This window comes from Enoplosus armatus, chromosome 3, assembly GCF_043641665.1.
Source record: "Enoplosus armatus isolate fEnoArm2 chromosome 3, fEnoArm2.hap1, whole genome shotgun sequence".
NCBI lineage: Eukaryota > Metazoa > Chordata > Actinopteri > Centrarchiformes > Enoplosidae > Enoplosus > Enoplosus armatus.
Window position 1 is genome coordinate 11,707,906 of NC_092182.1, and position 19,104 is coordinate 11,727,009.

Consider the following 19,104-nt stretch of genomic DNA (forward strand, 5'->3'; position numbering starts at 1 on the left):
ATTCCATCATTTGATATAATATGTTAAAGTATCTTCACCCTGCTGACATCTTGGCCCTGCTACACATCTAAAATATTTGTTCCATGTTTCTACAGTATTTATTTAAATGTAAAATATTCATGTGCACACAATCTTCATCTGTATTCCAAAGTAGATATTTACAGCAACTTCTATTTTTGCTGGTTGACAGTTTAACCTTGTTTGGTTGTAATTGCTGTGTTTTGATTGATCCACATATTCAATTAATTTCTAAAGGATCGGGGAACTCGAGTTCAACTGTAAGAGTGACAAAAGAAAATGCTAATTAGGTAGATTTTTTAATCATCTTTTACATGTTGACACGCAGAGAGGGAAGAGAAGTGGCTTCCCCCCTGAAAAGAGAGTGTTTAGTGAAAAGAGATATTTTTCCTTCCCTCTCTTCTATGTTCTTCTACTGTCCTTCATCATCACCTGCAAACCTAAATGAGTAGCTTCAGTTTCCTCTCCATGTAATTTAAATACATGCTGCCTCAGTTTCCCTTCCTAAACATGTTTATCTTCTTTAAAGTCTTCCTGCTTTTTTTGCTATTTTATGCCCTGTTGCAATGATCCATAGACGTGCAGACTGTTCCCTCCTGTGCATCCTCACTCTGTCACTCAGAGGGGACAGACGAGGAGGCAGGAGCTGCCCATGAATTGCTTTGGAAGAGGAGAGGGGAGAGAAAGAGCCGGAGACGGAGCAGATGCACTGGCAGGAGGAGAGCTGAGGGTTATTCCTTTCTTTCTCCTGTCTCTTTTGTTGTGTCGGCACAGATAAAAATCTGATGAACGCGGGTAAGGATAGGCACCACCACCTCCACCTCCATCACCACCTCACTGCAAAGCCTCTCATCCCCAGCCCCCGGAGCTGGATCCAGTGTGGAGCAGGTTGTGCGGCAGGCTAACGGCAGGCTAGCGGGGGGGGCTGTGAAGCTCTGTGGCAGCGAGAAGAGGAGGGAAAAAAAAGGAGGAGGGGCTGTGGTGAGCTGGTGGGCTTCCTCTGCCTCACAGACACATTTTATTGACTTGCTAATTGGATGAGGCACTCGGAGGAGAGGATGCGGTGAACGAGAGGAGCTGCTCTCCAGAGGAGGGGATACAGCCACAAGGAATCATTGCTTGGGTTGCGTAAATCCGGCTACTTCATCTCTCTCTCTTTTTTTCTGTAAATGTTCTGGAGACATAACAACAGATGTTTTCCAGCATCTCCCAGTGACCCTCACACCGTGCATGCATAATTTTATGCATGACATTGTCGAATGGAGGCTCCAGCTGCCAGACGCTTCGTGACAAGTGAATGATTTCCATTTTGATGTTTTTACACCCTTTTCCCTTTCACCTGTTTTTCCTCTTGGACTCATCAGCTGGAGCTTTCTTTTTTTTCTCTCTCAACCTTATTTGATGTGCCATTTGGCAATCTGATGGCGAGATAAATTCTTCATCAAATCAAATGTACAAGGAACTGTGCAATGGATATTCTTCAGTGAAAATGAAGGTATGAAATGAGGCAAAAAAATCCAAGACACAGACACATACTGTAGTAAGGTGGCATTATTCAGCCAGTGTTCATTTTAGTCCTAGTCAAGCGAATGCATAGACTGTTGCATAATTCCAGGCTGAAATCTCAGGCTAAGACATCAACACAGTGAAAAAGAAATGTCTCCTTGTATCTATTGTATCTACATGTCAGATCTGCGCAGAATATATGAGTTTAAGAAGGGAAGCAGAGCAAAGAGTGGGGAGGATTATGAATGAATCAGTGGTAGAGACCAGTAGTAGCGGTGTGCATTGAGGAGGATTAATGGAGGCATTAAAAAAAAAAACAGTCTAGACTTGTTTCACCACTGGGTCAGCCTTTTAAATATATTCTGGTAAATTTGCAATTCGAAGCATTCCTTATCCCTGACTCTTCATGTCTTTTATTAAAGGCTTTGGGAGTGGGAGACTGGGATTCTTGTCAAGTGCACAGTCCTGATATCAGACTCCATCAGCTACACAAGGTTTGATCAGGAGTCTGTGTTTGATCTTGATCCTAGATTTTTTTCTCTCCCCCTGCTTCAGTCTTGTCCTGGTTGCCATGACTGAGGCGTGCAGGTCTGGCTAGGTCAGAGAGCAGGTGCCACTGTGCTGAAGTCTGCTGTCCCAATGAGCAAGGCGGGCAACCCACAGAGACGCACCACCTACCTCATTTCCCTCACTCTGGTGAAGGTTGAGGCAGTGCCAGAGGATGTAGCAGGGAACCAGAAGGAGGCTCTTCCAGAGGGGGAAGGGAGCCCTAAGAAGGAGGAGGAGGAGGAGAGGGAGGAGAGGGAGAGGGAGGTGAGCAATGCCCCTGAAAAGGAGGAAGGGTCTGTCATGGTGGAAAACACACAGGTGGAAGACGAAGTGGAACAGGTGCAGGTCAAGTATGGCAGCCAAATTGAGAACTGGGGGAAGCCTGAGAGGAGGGAAACTCAAGGGCACCAGAAAGATATCGTGTCAGTTGGTAAAAGCAAAGACACTTCTTTTGTACATGCACCTGTGAGGCAAATGGTCAAAGTGTACGGAGGAACTACCTCTGAGGGGACTGTGCGCAGGGAGGGGCCTCGCTCAGAGGCCATGCGTCCTAAGACGGAGCTGTACAGAGAGCCCCCCATGCTGTTTCTAAAGGGTGAAAATGGAGCAGACCTGAACAGCCGCTCGCGTTGCAGTCTCCCCTTTTCCGTCCCGCCGCCAGTCAGCCAGCGTCCTGAAGTCCTGATGAGGTCACATGCAGGAGGCAACTCTGTGTGCTGGAGGGAACTCAGAGAGGCCAACACGAGCCTGTACCACTCTGCTAAGACTTTGGATCGAAGAGATAACCGCTTTGGGGACCAGTCCCCCTTAATGGCAGCTACAACTCTGGGGCCTTACAGGGCGTCCTGGGCCGACAGCGATGGCAGGGGCACGCTCATTCGCCCCGGGGCTCCCGTCAGCGGAGGGTTCTCAGGCATAATGACCAGGGACAGCCCTCAGGGGGAGAGGTTTAAGACAGTTTCTATTTCCATCCCTGCACCTCCTGCCACCGACATGTCCAGGCCTCAAAGAAAAGGTACGAGTCGTACCCTGGATAACAGCGACCTACATTCCCTCTCTGAGGACCTGAAGAAGGGGAAGGAGGGCCAGGGTGGCACAATCCAGCGCGCTCCTCCCCGAGACCGAAAGATGCTCAAGTTCATTAGCGGCATTTTCACCAAAAACACAGCTGCGCCGCCCAGTGTGAACACTGCACCTCCCCTCTATCCAGCTGTGGAGAGGGGCTCGAGTGAGGAGGAAGGTAGGACCCCCTCATGCATCTATCTGCACACACAACTTCAATTCACACTCATGAAAGGCTTCATATTTTATTTCTCTTCACATAAATTCATACATTTTGAGTCATCTTATTGTTTTTGAGCCCCACAGTGCTGCACAACAATAAAGAGATCAGATGGTCACATGAACGAAACAGAGCAACATTCACTCTGTAGAAGAGATGGAAAACCACTCCTGGCACAAAAAAACACACTGTCGCATCTGTTGTTTCAGTTCAGCCATCAGAGCTCACTTGGGCTGAAATTGAAGCGACTAAGAAGACCATTTTGTTTTAATGTGATTACACAGGATCACATATTTATTGGTACTTACACTCCCCTCTCTGAATGGAATATTTTCATTTACTTAAACATTTAATTTTTTCGGGCATAGTAAATTACACACAGTTGATATTCAATTATCAGGTGAGCATGAATGTATTCTGCTTATTGTCATGCAAAGTGGATTTGAATATATCCAGAGCACCAAACTAAATGTGGTTATTTTCAGTTAGAATAAGCTGTTGTAGTTTCCTCAGATGAAACAGATGAGCTGTGCCTCTCTCTGCTTTACATAAACATGGGCAACATGTTAATTAAAAGCTTTAGTGGTGAACAGCATCAGTGTTTGTGACGTGACGAGGTAATGAGAAGACCAACCAGCTGATGAGACTGAGAGCCTGTCTGAGATCAGCTCTAAGTAACCCTTCATGCCTTTGAGGGATTTGATTCTGCTGCTTCACTACTGCCCCGAGCTCTATCTGAAACAAATTATTAGGGCAACACAATAACTTGGTGGAAATATATATCATATCTAATAATGAGGTGCTCCTTCCTTTGATGTCATACAGGCCTATACACACAAATATCAGATATTAGTACTGCAGGTATTAAATGTTAAGTTGTTAACTATTGCAAACATGAGGCTCTTTTATGTTGCATTTAGCCTATTAATAGTCAGATTTCCCTCCATCATGGCACAAACAATTAAGCCATTAAGCCAACAATTAAGAGCTGAAACAATTAGTTGGTCATTTGATTATGTGATTGACAGAAAAATTCTTTGTTTCTGGCTTCTTAAATGTGAGGATCTCCTTTGTCTTATGTGATGGTTCTCAGTATTTTGGGGTTTTGAATTGGTGTTCACATAAAATAAGCTATTTGAAGATATTGGATTTTTGGAAATTGTCATTTTTCACTACTTTCTGACATTTCATACAACAAACAATCAATTCCTCAAATCGTCGTTATCTACGTTAACTGATAATGAGAATAATCGTAGCAGCTCTACAATGATCACTAGACTAACAACATCATTTACAACATGTCACGTTTATCATCTTCCTCAACAAAAGCTGGATCTATTTCTAAAGATGGGCCTCCGAGAGGTCTGTTAGAGGAGTGAATGGAATATTATTCAGCTGCAAATAAAACCTGTTGCAAAGATAAATAATATGACAAACATACAAGTAAACTAGAACCAGCTACGAATAGGATTTTGACTTTATTAATGTTGCAGACAAAGTTTTAACATTTAGTACAGATTGTTCTTTGTCAGCAGTGAAAAGGGTTAAAAAGCTATGATCCGTCAGTCAACTTTGTGGGTCTGCGTTTTGAGGAAATTCCCCAAACCCTGACACCCAAACAAGTAGAAATTAGTTCAGTCTTGTCAAAAACTGCGAGAACACTTCATGAAATATTCAGACGTCTCTATTTGAAATAAAGGAAATGATGCAACGTTATCAATCTTTAATCTTTATTGATATATCCTAAAGAAAATCATCTTTGACTGAGAGTGCGGTATTGGAGTAAGCTCTGAATAATTTGTCAGTAGTAAGTGGGACATGAATAATTAAGGTTGGGGATACACAGAGCTGTGTTCATCGGAGGAGTGAGGGGAGCGGGGACCAGCTACTTCCTGCTCTGTGCATGGAGTTAATCAGCCTTCAAATGGAGCCTATTCATTCGCCGATGCAATATTGTGTTTAAGTGTTTGTGAGCGGCGCAGTCAACATCGTGCTGTCTTGAACCTGTAATTTCAGCTTATTATTGATCAAATTTGATCAAGAAAATATTGGTCCACACTGTCAATATGTGAGAGAGGCATTCTGGCATGTTTTCAGTGTCATATGTGCACAGGTGGACATCATGTGTCTATGCCTCTCACACACACTGTCGCTGTATCCATGAGAGACCATTTATTGTATAGAGACCCGGGCTGGAGGCTTCTGGAAAATGGAGTTGCCATGGCAACAGCAAGCCGTGAGAGATGCTATTTGGTCTGTGGTGTGACGCTGCTGATGGAGGGGAGTGAGGGGGCGTGGGGGATTGCCCAAAGATGGGGATGAGGGGGGTTTAAAGTTAGAATCTGTGTCCCCAGAGAGACGGCCGGCGCCGTGGCTCCGCCCAAACACAACGTGACCGGACAGCTTCAGAGTGTGTGTGTGCAAACAGTTTCTGTGTCGTTGTCTCTGGTGATGATGGTTTCTGTAAGCACTTTCACAGTGTTATCTGGTGTGTGTGTGTGTGTGTGTGTGTGTGTGTGGGTGTGGGTGCATGTATCCACACGTCATTCGTCTTTCTCTGTTCAGCCTCATATCTGCAGATGTGTGTGGTGTCCTTCATGGCTGTATGTGTGTGTGTGTGTGTTGTATTGTCCATTCACAGAGGCACCTTTTGCTGTAGTTCTACTGAGGTTAGAGCTAATGCACTCAAACCACAATGTTAAGTGCAACCTCACTACAGAGGTTCCCTCAGCGAGTCTCTTAATGCAGAACTTAGACCTTTTTTAAAAAGTGTTGCAGATAATTTCATAAAAGACTTGTTTTAAGAATTGTTTCAGTTGTCATTTTTTTGACACCAGCCGACTTATCTGTCTCATTCTTCCTCGTTTCAAGATACTCGTCGTCCAAAACCCTGAAACTACTGGAGGTATTTTATCATAATGTCCCGGCTGAATCTCTCATTTATTTGAAGGAAATCTTTGGTTGAATATGAGAGAGTAAGTGACTTGTGATTGATCTTCTCTGTAGAGTGTGGTGCAGAAATATAGCCATGACCTCAGAGTTAAATTAGAGAGTGAACTATGGACTAATAAAACTAAGAATAACAATGAATGTTCTCGGTTGCTGTCGTGTTGTAACTTCCACACTATGACTTTGCTGTCTGTACAGCCTGTATGAATTTTTTAAAGTGTTATTTTAGCATATCAGCACCAAATCTGATAGCGTATTACTTACTAAACCGACGGCTACACAACAAAGCCGCACAGCTGGGTGGATCATTAAGATCCCAGTTTAGCAATGAAGTAGATATATTTGGCCATAATCTCACAACTATTTGTCATTGTGACACTTGGAACATAATGCAGGTTTTTAATATTAACACTCAGTTATCATATTGTCACTCGCCAAGTGGAAGTCCTTATCAGTGAAACCGAAGCCAGAATACCAACACAAACACAGGTCTAAACATTCAAAGCATTCAATAAACGGTAATAGATCATCTTAGTAATATAAAAGTTTTTCAGGAGTTCATTTACATTTGACACATTATCATTTTTTTCTGTTTAAATTAAAGCTTTTGTCTTTTATAGGGTTGTTTTTATTTAGTTAGTAAGCGATTGGATTCAGTATAATTCTGATGCAATTCATCAGACGATAAAGACCCAACAGAGGAATGAGTTTGCTCATCTCTGGAGATGCTGACGTCTGTTTCAACCTAAAAAAGCTGCTCTGTAACTAGATGAGTCACTTGACAGCAGTTATCTTCTATCGTTTTTAAGAGAGCCGTTTCCTTTTTGTTGGATACAACATAAAGATAAATAACATAAAAATAACCAAAGTCAGTATAAAAACATCCCTCCGAATGAGTCATTTGGTCCCAGATTCAGCCCTCAGGTCTTATTTTTCTTACAAGAAGTCACCAGTGCAATCATTTCACTTTTCCCAGTGCAGGTTCCTCTTTTTATGAAATATTTGAGAAATTATGGTCAATATAATGTAAAAATATTGGAATGCGACAGGTCGCTGCTCTTGTGTTAAAACTCTGGCTTACTCAAAAATAGGAAATAAGAACTCAAAGCATTTTTTGATTAAACCGCAAAAATTCTGTATTCTGCTCCTTTGATGATGTGGCTTGAATAAGGTTTTACCCTCTTGGTACCACAGAGCACCAAATGGCATATTCTGTCTTGTTTCCGTTGACACTAACTTCTATAAAATTCATGAAATGAGGGGAAACTGCACTGGGAACAAGATGAATGATCTCACCACAGCTGGCTGAATTCTTTTTTTGTTATATTTTCAAGGCTGAATAAAAGAATAAATGACTTGTTGGGAAGGCTTTTTTGCATGGTAACCATAATAAAAGCCACAAAAGTGGTGTGTCTAACAATGTTAGGCTTTTGTACACATGATTGAGTTTCCTGGGTGCTCACTGTCTGGGAACTTCAGCCTCTCTGCACCCAGTGGGGAGACATGGACACCCTGACTCTCGTCTCCGTGCTGCGTTCACAGACAGTCAGCAGTAACTCTTTTAAAGGAACGCTCCGACATTTTGGGGAAATGGGCTAGTTTTTTTAACTTAGCCAGGGTCTGACAAGGACTCCGGTGTCAACTTCTTCTTTGTTTATGTACAGAAATAGGTCTAGGTCTTGCTTAGCTTAGATTAGCACAAAGGCTGACTGGAAGCAGAAGGCATGGTTAGCCTAGTTAGCTTTTTAAAACCAATGACCGGCGTATGCAAGTTGCCTACTTTACACATTTCCCTGACTCTCAAACAAAAACCTTGTCACTCATGGATGTGTGGGGGGCTCGTTTTGGATGCTAACAACACACAGCATGTAAATAAGACCAGTTTTGAAGTTGTAATAAGGTGTATTTCTTTTGCTTTTAATGGAGGCTAATCACCTTTGTTTCCTGTTACTGACCCCACACACACTTCTTAAAGCAGTCATTGACACATGATGTTTTTAAGAAATAGTTAGCTGTCTTGCTCACAGTCAGATGAGAAGGTCGATGATGATTGTGTTTCCAGTACAGAAGTGGATGTGGGGAGTTTTTCATCCTAGCTCAGCACAAAGACTGGAAGCAGGGGAAAACCAAAATGTTAGCTTACTCCAAAGTTGTCTATACTTTGTGTCCTATATCTTGTTATATCGCAAGTTAACAATACGTCAAATCATTACTGTGCTGAGCTTTGTTTTATGAATGAATCCCCTCTTCCTCTTTTTTTTGCTGTCGTTTTTGTTTTCTTCAGCTGCGTGCACCAGCAGTCAAGAGTGGACCATGAGCCAAACTATACAAGAGCTTCACCTGGTAAGCATGAAGACATACTGTAGCGTTTACAAAGCAGCGAGTGGGATTTAATACTAAATGAATATGTTCTCTCTATCTATCTGTGTGTTTGTGCTCTGCAGGGTGTTTTGGGAGGCCTGTGCAGTGGGAAGTCTGCTCTGGTCCACAGACACCTGACAGGAAGTTACCTGCAGCTGGAGAACGCTGAGGGTTGGTTTCACCTGTCTTCATCTACAACTTTTATGTGTGTTTTTCTATGACGCTGTCAGTACAGAACTGACAAAAGACCTTTATCACAGCAGCGGCAATAACATTAACACTGGCTGCTTTCCATTTACATGATCCAGGGCCAGGGCATGCTATTGATGGTGTCAATTATTCATGTGCTTTTCCTGCTATAACAAATGAAGATATCTGCTCTGAAAAAGGTCTATAGGAACTCTTGTTTATTCCTGCTGTGTGTTTGCAGGGCGCCAGTACATTAAGGACGTCCTGGTTGATGGACAGAGCCACGTGTTGATAATCAGAGAGGAGACAGAACTCCCAGGTGCTCAGGTGGGTTTGGGAGCTGACTGAAATGTGGACAACTAAATAAACTCTATGTCATTTAGTCCTCACTTTGAGCCTGCTCCTGCGTCATTTTGAGTGCTATTCTTCTCCTCCCCCCTTCTCGCAGTTTGCAAGTTGGGTGGATGCAGTTATCTTGGTCTTCAGTTTGGAAAATGAGGCCAGCTTCCAGGAAGTTTACAAAATCTACCACCAGCTCGCTGTCCATCGGCCTATTTCTGAGATACCTTTCATAGTAGTCGGCACTCAGGGTAAAGACACTCACACACGTGCTTTCCTTCAAATGTTTGCAGAGGTGGACTTCTGTTTGTATTTGTGCTTTTTCTAGATAAGATCAGCAGCACCAACCCCAGAGTGATCGATGACGCCAGGGCCAGACAGCTCTGCTCAGACGTGCGGCGCTGCACTTACTATGAAACCTGTGCGACGTACGGCCTCAATGTGAACAGGGTCTTCACTGATGGTACGTGTCCCTTCTGAAGCCAGATCAGAACATCGAGGATTCAGCTGCAGAAGATGCAGATATTTACGGGTTTTTTTGTTCCACAGCTGCTCAGAAGATCATGGCAGCCAAGAAGCAAGCTGCTCTACTGGCTTCCTGTAAATCTCTCCCTAATTCTCCCAGTCACTCTGGAGGCTCAACCCCAGTGTCGGGCATCTTTCCAGGACAGGTAAAACTGTTAAGGACCATCTGTTCCACACTGTCTGAAAAAATGATACCATGTTGTACCTTTTCTTACTGAGTGTATTGTGTGTTTTTTGCTTGCTGTCACTTTTAAAATCTGTTGTAACAAACTCAACTATCTCCCTTTTCTGCTCAATTATCACATCATCTCCCCCACCCCCTCCTGCCGCGGCTCTTTCGTCTCTTTAGGCCAGCAACGGTGGTCAGAGCAGTGATTACTCCTCATCACTTCCCTCCACTCCTGTGATCAGCCACAAAGAGATCGGCAGGACAGCGAGAGGAGAAAAACAGGAAAGTGCCACGCCCGGGTCAGTCCGCAGTGCCACGCGGAGACGCACCTCCAGATTTGCGGTACATACTGGTCAAGTGATTGTTTTTTAGGGGCACAAACAGTCGTGCTTATGTACCCATTTTAATACTCTTCTCTTCTTCTTTTTTCTTACTTTGACCTCACATTTTACCAGGTTCCCTTTTTTGTTTTAAAACTGATGAAACTGGCAACAATTGTCAGGATTCTAGGCACTTAAAGACAAACCAAGGTCCAGTGGAAGAACACCCTGAGCAACACTATAGTGTTTCATACAATTTATTTGGCCGTTTCACCTAAATGTACAAAACTTTGCCATATCAGTTCACAGTGAACAGTTTGCTCACAGAGTTGGGGTGGGAGGTATAATCTGTTGTGTCAGACTGCCTTCTCAAACATTTTTCATGGTTTGTTTTGAGATAATAAAAGAGGTTACTTGTCACCCTGCACAGTCTGTAGATAATTGCATTCTCTTCGATGTTTGACATTTGAAGACCAAACCATGCGTGAAACAGCCCTTTTTACAAACTAAATTGTCAAATAACGTATTGGGAAAAGTAATTTATAACTTAGAAAAGACCATAACTTTGTTTGGGATTTGACAATGAAACTTGTCGAGGTCAACAGGAACATTGTTGATAGTGCAGCTTTAATGTGAGGCTGAATGGCACTGATTTCTAATTTCTATAGATATCGCTAGATATCGATGTACGAGCCAGCTTTTGCAGTCAGCAGAGACTCCATTCACATTTCCAAATACTTTGTAATGAAATGCACAGCAGTTCATAAGGAAAACTTCCATACTTCTATATGTGTTTTTTTCTTGCCTCTGATGCAGTCATTGCTTCTCTTGTCCTTTGTTTAGGGTCGGAGAGGCAGCGACTCAAACAGAAGGAGTGCAGACTGTAAGGGCGATCTGGGCAGTGGACGCTCCATTCCCATCAAACAGGTAGGACACAGATTTGCGCTTGATGCGGAAACAAATATGATATATGTAATGACCCCCTGCAGAGGACGTCACCCCGGCACTTCACTTGAAATCAAATGTCTGAAGGCAGTTTCATCACGCGGAGTGGTGAATCGCTGCGATCTCCCATATTAGCCTGATGAATAGGATGGTGGGTGTTTTTGGCAGCCAGCAGTCATCACGCTGCCGAAATGTGTGAGATGAACGCACAAGACATTTGCAATAAATTCTCACTCTTCGGGTTTTGTCACCTCCATCAGGGCATCTTGCTGAAGCGCAGCGGGAACTCGCTCAACAAAGAGTGGAAGAAGAAGTATGTCACGCTGTCCAACGACGGCATACTGTCCTATCACTCCAGTGTCAATGTGAGTCAGCGTGTTGACAGGGCGCTCTGAAGCGTTATATGCTGCTGAAAGCACCACTGACGGCTTTGTGGTTGATGGTAATGGCTGATGTTTGGCTTGGCAGGACTATATGCTGAATGCCCCCGGGAAAGAGATGGACCTGCTGCGAGTGACGGTGAAGGTGCCAGGGAAGCGGCCACCTCGGGCTGTACCCGCCTGCGGCCTTCCAGTCGGACTCAACGGGCGGGTCAAAGATGTGCCGGGACCTGAGGGTGTCAGCCCAGGTCAAAGGATAAACTTTTCTTTACTCTAGATGCCTAAAACCAAAAGTATACAACGTGAAACCAGTTCCTTTACCCAAATTTGTGCATAAGCAGGAAACAAAAAATGCAGTCGAAGTAGCATTTCGTATATCAGAGGAATTATAGCAGTAAACGTTGCTTACACAAATGGCAGTACACTGGCTGAAACTGAAGATATTTGATAGCTTTGTGGAGCTGGGGTACATGTGAGTTGGGTGAAATGTAGAACCGAATAACCCTGAATAGGAATGAATTGGTACGTTAAAAAAGAAACAATGATAAAAAGATGGAGATGGGGAATAAAGGAGGAGTCAGAACTGCAGTAAATGCACCGTTCCTTGGATTTTAAGAACTGTTTTGTGAAGAGGGGTCAAACCTCTAGAAATTTGCAAGGGACTGCAAAATCTTTGCAAAAGAACAAAAGAGCTTCATAAGGGATTTTAAGGGAGTTTTGCAAAAGTGTGTGAAAGACTTCTTCAGTCACACTCTGTAGCTTTTATTTTCCCTGGTGTTCATACAGAATTAGTAATGTGTTTTCTAATTTAAGTAGCTCTGGTTTACATTTGATGTTTGTCCACATTACTCTATTATTAAGTGCATGCTTGCCATCATCTCTTCAGTCCCTGTAAGCGCCAGCAGCCTCCTGCAAGTGGAGGAAATGGAAGGGCTGGGTGGTGCACTGTTCCTGAGGAGTAACAGAGGCGTGCAGCGATGTCCCTCCACACTATCTAACCACGCCCAAAGTATTGGTGAGTGAAGGACCTTCATTCATCATATGTTTAGCTTTAAAAAGCATGCATGTTTTGTACCAGATACATTTAATTTGGTGTGGGTTTTTTTTCTCCATCTTGTTGGCAGACTCTGCAGTTGAAGGTGTGTCCAGCTCCTCCTCCACCAAAGACGTAGGCTCCTCCTCCCCAGTGACAGACAGGAAGAAGCATCGTCGAAAGAAGAGCATGAACCAGAAAGGAGACGCAACCCTTGGCCAAGCAGATGGTAAACGCTAAGTACTCCATATGTGCTTTCATGTTTACCATATGGCAATAAAAGCAACAATTTGAGATGATGCTAATTATTTAAAAAGTAATAGTAATGATTGATAACTTTATTTGATAAACAGTTTCCACATGTAAGATTTCATTATTTCCTCTCTTTCTCTCGTTGTCTTTTCTGTGACATGTTCTGTCTTCTCATGCAGCCAAGCGTAAGATGTGGAAGCTTAAAAGCTTTGGTAGCTTAAGAAACGTAAGCAAGACAGGTAATGTTGATCTGTCATGCTGCATCTCTCAAACTCTGACTGCTGCACACGTCAGTCTGTCTGCTTGTGTTGTCACATTAGGGAAGGACGTTATATCGTCTCAAGCTTTAAGCTAAATTACTGCTGTTCGATTGACATTCTTTCCTAAAATATTTCACCTACATGTATGTGCATTTTAACATGTAGGCCAAAGTTTTGGTTGTAATTCACTCACATAAGAAGACTTGCCGTCAGACATGGATGCGTAACTGCACAGATGCTTGCACACTAAATCGTTTTAGTTCATAATATTAACAAACTATTCATGAAATGTACATTTGCGTTACTGCTTTGACTTTCTAAAAGGGCAAAAATAATAACTGATGAGAAATCTCTCATATGTTTATGTTTTTCTGTGTCAGACGAGGATAACTTTGACTTCCTCATCGTGTCGAGCACCGGCCAGACGTGGCACTTTGAAGCCCAGAGTGTGGAGGAGAGGGACTCCTGGGTCCAAGCCATTGAGAGCCAGATCCTGGCCAGCCTGCAGCTGTGCGAGAGCAGCAAAAACAAGGCACGAATGAACAAAAGTGAACGCTCTATAGAGAACGCATACACAATGATTATTCCTTTTTTTTCATAAATGAACTTCATTAATTATGTCCACACTGGGTTCGTAAGCCCCAATTCATAATGTTTTAACTGCACTCTAATGATAAAAACAAAATATTTGTAATAGAGTGCGACAAGAAAACAATAAACGAAGAAATAAATAAATAAAAGGTAATACAGTGAAGCCCAGTAAGCATTTATACTGATACCTCAGAAAAGACAGGAGAGATACAATATGTGTGTGCTTATATATGAATACACATACAAGTCTATCAACATGCATATCCAAACATATATATTTACATTAATACACCCGTCTGTGTGCACCTGCACACATTACATTTATCTGTTTCCTCCATGATGTCACAGCCATCTTATGTCAATATTGCCTCGGAGATTCTTTCTATCATCATTTTTGTCCATTATTTCCGGAGACATTACACCTAATACGATTTTGTTTTATTTGGATCCATAGACATTTTCACATTTCACATCCTACTTCACCATCCCAATATGATTTTAACATTTCACATGATTAAAATATGTGGGTGTAGTCTGTAAAGATGTCTCCACATTCCCGCCAACACAATGAATCATATTTAGCATATTTATCTGGGCTAATAAAATACTGCGTCTCTATCTTCCAAGCATATTCTCTCCACATGTGCGAAGCAATTGTGTTATGTGCCCTTTACAGCAATAATTGCATGGACAAAATATTATGAATATTATGACAAAATGTTCTCTTCTCTCAATAATTCTTGGAAAACATTACAGGCTCTATTTTCATCCACAAAGCAAGTAGAGGTGCAAATGCAGCTGCAATGCCATTTTTGTTTGTATTATATGGCCCTAAAATGTACCTACTTGCATCGAGGAGGGCGGAGTCGTACACCTGAGGTTGTGTTTATACAGATCAGGTGGTGCCCATATTGGCATGAAATTATGTCTGTTTCCATCAGCTCCTACTGAAAGTCCACAGAACAGTTCTTCAGGCTTTTGTCGGCAGAGGCACACACACAGATTACAACTGCTCAGCTGTTCCACACAGAAGAAACGTTGATACAGGGAAATCATTTGTATCGCGTGGAGTTGTAACAAGTATAGGATGTGCCTGCAGGATGCAGCCTGAGCTAAATTTTCTATGGACAAACAAAACCAATCTTTCAGTCTTGTAAACCACTAAAAATGACTTGCTTTACTCAAAGTGTTGAAGCAGAGGCAGCAGTGTACACATGTAAATGTGACTGAATATGGCTGGTGGAAGGCAGCCTTCTTTATTTTAGAAAGCAAAATGTAGGCAACAGATGGTAATAATGGAAACACGTTTATTATATCACATTTACTGTATTATACTACCTGAAATGTAAATTCACATTTAAAAGTGACATTATCTGCCCTTGGAAGTACATTTGGAGGGCCGTATAATCATGTTTGTGTGCTGTGTATTTGCACCTTGGGACTCCTGGATAAGAACAGTTTTCTCTCAGGAGAAGATGGCCTGGACTCTCTTCTCAACTTATTAGGAAACCGTTAACTGCTGCTGCTTTTAAAAGGGATGAGGGAAGCTAATTAGAGTGGCCATTACCAAAAACCCACCCCATCTCCAGGACTGTATGTGCTTCTGTCCATTAATGGGCTATGCTGGTTTCTGTGTGGTCCTGGTGTGGAATTGCCACGAATATAATGATAGTGAATAATTACTTTAATCCCATGATGCATTTCTTTATAGTGTTATGAAAATTGTGTGTCCTAGGAGGCCAAAACCAATGATTTTACAGCTTTAAATGGTCATAATAATGATTATAGCCTTCTACTGCAGCCTTTTCACTTTGAGATTTGGAAAGTCGAATCATTGTTATTAGTAATGAGAGCAGTTAGCAGAGCTAATATCACACAGAGTGGCTTCACTGGTGTGTTTCTTTCATTTGAAATATAATACTGTGTGTTTTCCACAGGCTCGCAAGAACAGCCAGAGTGAAGCCGTGGCTCTGCAGGCGATCCGCAACGCAAAGGGCAACAACTTCTGTGTTGACTGTGATGCTCCAAGTTAGTGACACACATTAAAGCTTTACTCTTCTTTGTGCGTGTGCGTATCTGTGTCTGGAGTTGGAACATTACCCATCTCGTCCCGTTTCAAACACCATTTGCTCTTTTTTTCTGTCTTTCTGTGATGTTGGTATGAGAATCATCAACTACCAACTTGTGCATACTACTGCTGAAGAATGTGGAGAAAATCATTTGCGGAGCACTTGGACCTCATTGCACATTTTCATGCAACTGGTCAATCACTGTGGAAAATGAGTGTGACCATTGAATTGTCATTTGGAAAGTTAAAAATAACAGGCTGTTTAGATCCTCCCTTATCTTCAAAATAAATATTAAAAAAGAGCTTTCTACATGTCAGACTGTCCAAAGAAGACTGCCTTTGGATTACGTATAATACAGTTAAACATAAAAAAATATAGTTGCTTTTTATTAGTTCAGATGTTGTAAAGTCACAAGTTGGTCGTGTCACTGAAAGACAAATGACAAAATTGAGTTATTATCTAGCCTTAGTTTAGATTCAATAAATGCTGCAACTGTGAAAAAATCACAGGTTAACTTTGTGTGTGTGTGTTTCCTAACTTAAACATATTTCTTATATGCAGAGGAAGACTTAATTTTCAGTATTATTTTTTTCATATTGTGTAATTGTTGAAATTTTGAAGGCAAGCTGAAGAAACTTGCTGACTTGTTCATTTAGAATAGAGATGAAACTCATTTCCTGACTCTTTTCTGAATCCTCATCTGTTGCTGAGTATATTTGATCAACCTTAGGTTTTAGAAATGTAGTCAGCATTTCATTAATATACCCTATAATTAAAATCTTAGTCTTGAACTAAACAAAAATAGATCAAATGCTGAATATTCCTCTAATGTTGGAACACTTTAAAGGGCCAGAGTTTCAGGGGAATATATTGTTTGGCACATCGTCCACGGATTTAACAGCCCTGCTTTAAAATGTGTCCAAACAGTATTTCAAACAACTTCAGACACTCTTGAGGCATGACTCGGCCAAACTGGCATATTTAAATGGCACACAACAAATTCAAATGGTAGAAATCTGTCCACCACACACACACACACACACACACACACACACACACACACACACACACACTTCAAATGAAGCAGCAGCCTGATTCGTTGTGTGTACCCTTCTTCTCCTAGATCCAACCTGGGCCAGTCTGAACCTGGGCGCTCTCATATGCATCGAGTGTTCAGGGATCCACAGGAATTTGGGGACCCACCTGTCGCGCGTTCGCTCGCTGGACCTCGATGATCTTCCACCAGAGCTCACGCTGGTTCTCAGTGCCATTGGCAATCACATGGTCAACAGTATATGGGAGGCTCGCACGCTGGGCCGCCGTAAACCAGCGCCTGATGCTACACGGTAAAGACAGACGATATGCGATATGAAGTGACATAGGGCTACACTGCTGTATGTTTTACAGTGTGTAGCTGCATACTTACAGATCATGTGTCTGAGTTTACAAGTGTCCGTAGAAAGAAGTTGTTGTCTTTCTTGAAGAGGAGAAAGACAAGAGGCTGTAGATGTATTTCACTGAATATTCATCATCGTCTCTCTTTGCTTTCTTTGCTTGCTCAGTGAGGAGCGGGAGTCATGGATCAGGGCCAAGTATGAGCAGAAACTGTTTGTGGCGCCGTTGCCTCCTCCCACTCCTGGCGAGGGCCCAGACATCACACTATCTGGCCGTCTTCTCTTGGCAGTGATGGAGCACAACCTCCCCAAGCTGCTGCTCCTTTTGGCCCACTGCACTAAGGAGGACATTAATGCCCCCCTCAGCCTGTCGCTCTCCTCCAGGTCTCTGCTGGCACTGCGGCTGCCCGGCTCGGCCCTGCACGCTGCCTGTCAGCAGGCCGATGTGGTGATGACGCAGCTCCTTGTTTGGGTGAGTCCCCCCCCCCCTCTCTGATAGAGGGACCTATAAAACTTTTGTGTGGATGGTCTGACTCCTATCACCACAAAGAAGTGCAAAACATAGATAATGTTACAGTGAAAGCACAGTATTGACAAGGTGTGAAATTATTCTAAATTTCTTCTTCAGTGTAAAATGTTTGCATCACAGCAAACCATCAGGTTGAGATATGCAAAACTGGCAACATAATGAATGCTACCCTTCAAGAACCTCTACAGTAAGTAATCCCCCTCAGCAAAAAAACAAAAAGCATTGAAGCAGATGACTCAGCAGACCACTCAAGGTGATCTATATGTGTGAAAGGCACTAAAGCTCCCGAAGTCACATCTTGTTGGGATAATTTAAGACAGTCCTGTCTGGTCGAAGTTTCAGTTTATTGCACGTGATAAAACCTCCTTAAAATGTGGAATATGGGGTAATTACATAATCTAATATCTATTTTTTTATCTTCTTCTTTTAATTCCCTTCAGTATGGCTGTGATGTTCGGTACCGGGACGCTCAGGGGCAGACGGCGCTGGTTCTGGCTCGCAGCGCCGGCAGCCAGGAGTGCGTCGACATCTTGCTCCAGTATGGATGCCCAAATGAACCGGCCGCCACGCTCAGCTTTGCGGCCTCCGCAACATCCAGCTTCCCTGTTGCCATGACGCCGAGCCTGACAGTTGCCACGACACTCAAGATCTCGCACAAGAGCGGCGGCACCAGCTTGAGTTACAGCACCTCTAGGAGAGCAGTGTCATAATATGGTGTGGTAAAGTGTGTGCGTGTGTGTGTGTGAGCTTTGCCATCATGGTGTCCTGTACGCTCACACAGGCCAGCAGGACTGATGAACATGTTGCCAGATGTTGCGCTCCCTGAGGTTTTAAAGGGTGTGTGTGTGTGTTTGTCAGGGATGGAAACACACACTGGTGATCACACAGGCACATTCAGTCTGCTAGAACGATTTAACCAAAACAAAAAGACACATTTTCCTCGACTACACTTTCTACGTAGAGGGTAAGACAAAAGAACATGACATCACAGATGAATAGGAATGTATTGCACTGTATACCAGCTGGTATGATTCATATTTCATCATGCAGTCGATATTCAACTTTATTCACTCAATTAAGAATGAAAATTCGCCTTTGGCCTCAAACAGCTTATCTAGTGCCCAAAAGTGAAGAACTGCAATAAGTTTATGATTTCATAGGAACGTCTCTGTTGTTCAAGCCTGTCTTGATCTGCTTGATATTCCAAACTTTAAACACATCCACACTTCTTAACTTTATTGACAACGAATGTCAGCATATACTGTGTTACGTTACCCACAGCCAGTTGTTTATCAGTGCATAAATAATGTCGTGTGAGTTGAAGAAAAAAAGAAAAAGAAACCTTTACAATGGCTGAAAAAGGAGAGGCAGTTTTAAAGATAATCAAAATACCTGTATAGAAATGCATTGATGAAATATTATAATTCTAAAAATTTTAAAAAGT

The 19,104-nt window shown here is 42.6% G+C and overlaps 1 protein-coding gene across 2 annotated transcripts; it reads left to right on the top strand.

Annotated features, from left to right (window-relative positions):
• The first annotated feature begins 2,163 nt into the window (after positions 1–2,163).
• On the top strand, positions 2,164–18,370 carry LOC139282457 (arf-GAP with GTPase, ANK repeat and PH domain-containing protein 1-like). Of its 2 annotated transcripts, none has more exons than XM_070902178.1 (19): positions 2,164–3,313; positions 8,589–8,647; positions 8,749–8,836; positions 9,096–9,181; positions 9,303–9,444; positions 9,522–9,656; positions 9,743–9,864; positions 10,068–10,229; positions 11,051–11,134; positions 11,413–11,517; positions 11,621–11,780; positions 12,419–12,547; positions 12,657–12,794; positions 12,997–13,056; positions 13,458–13,609; positions 15,606–15,696; positions 16,861–17,083; positions 17,300–17,603; positions 18,101–18,370. In XM_070902178.1, exons 1-19 carry the CDS (start codon positions 2,164–2,166, stop codon positions 18,368–18,370), a joined length of 3,660 nt encoding a protein of 1,219 aa, XP_070758279.1. The 2 variants fall into 2 exon arrangements, with proteins under 2 accessions (XP_070758279.1, XP_070758280.1); XM_070902179.1 differs by having other exon boundaries at positions 11,621–11,768.
• Positions 18,371–19,104: the final 734 nt, after the last annotated feature.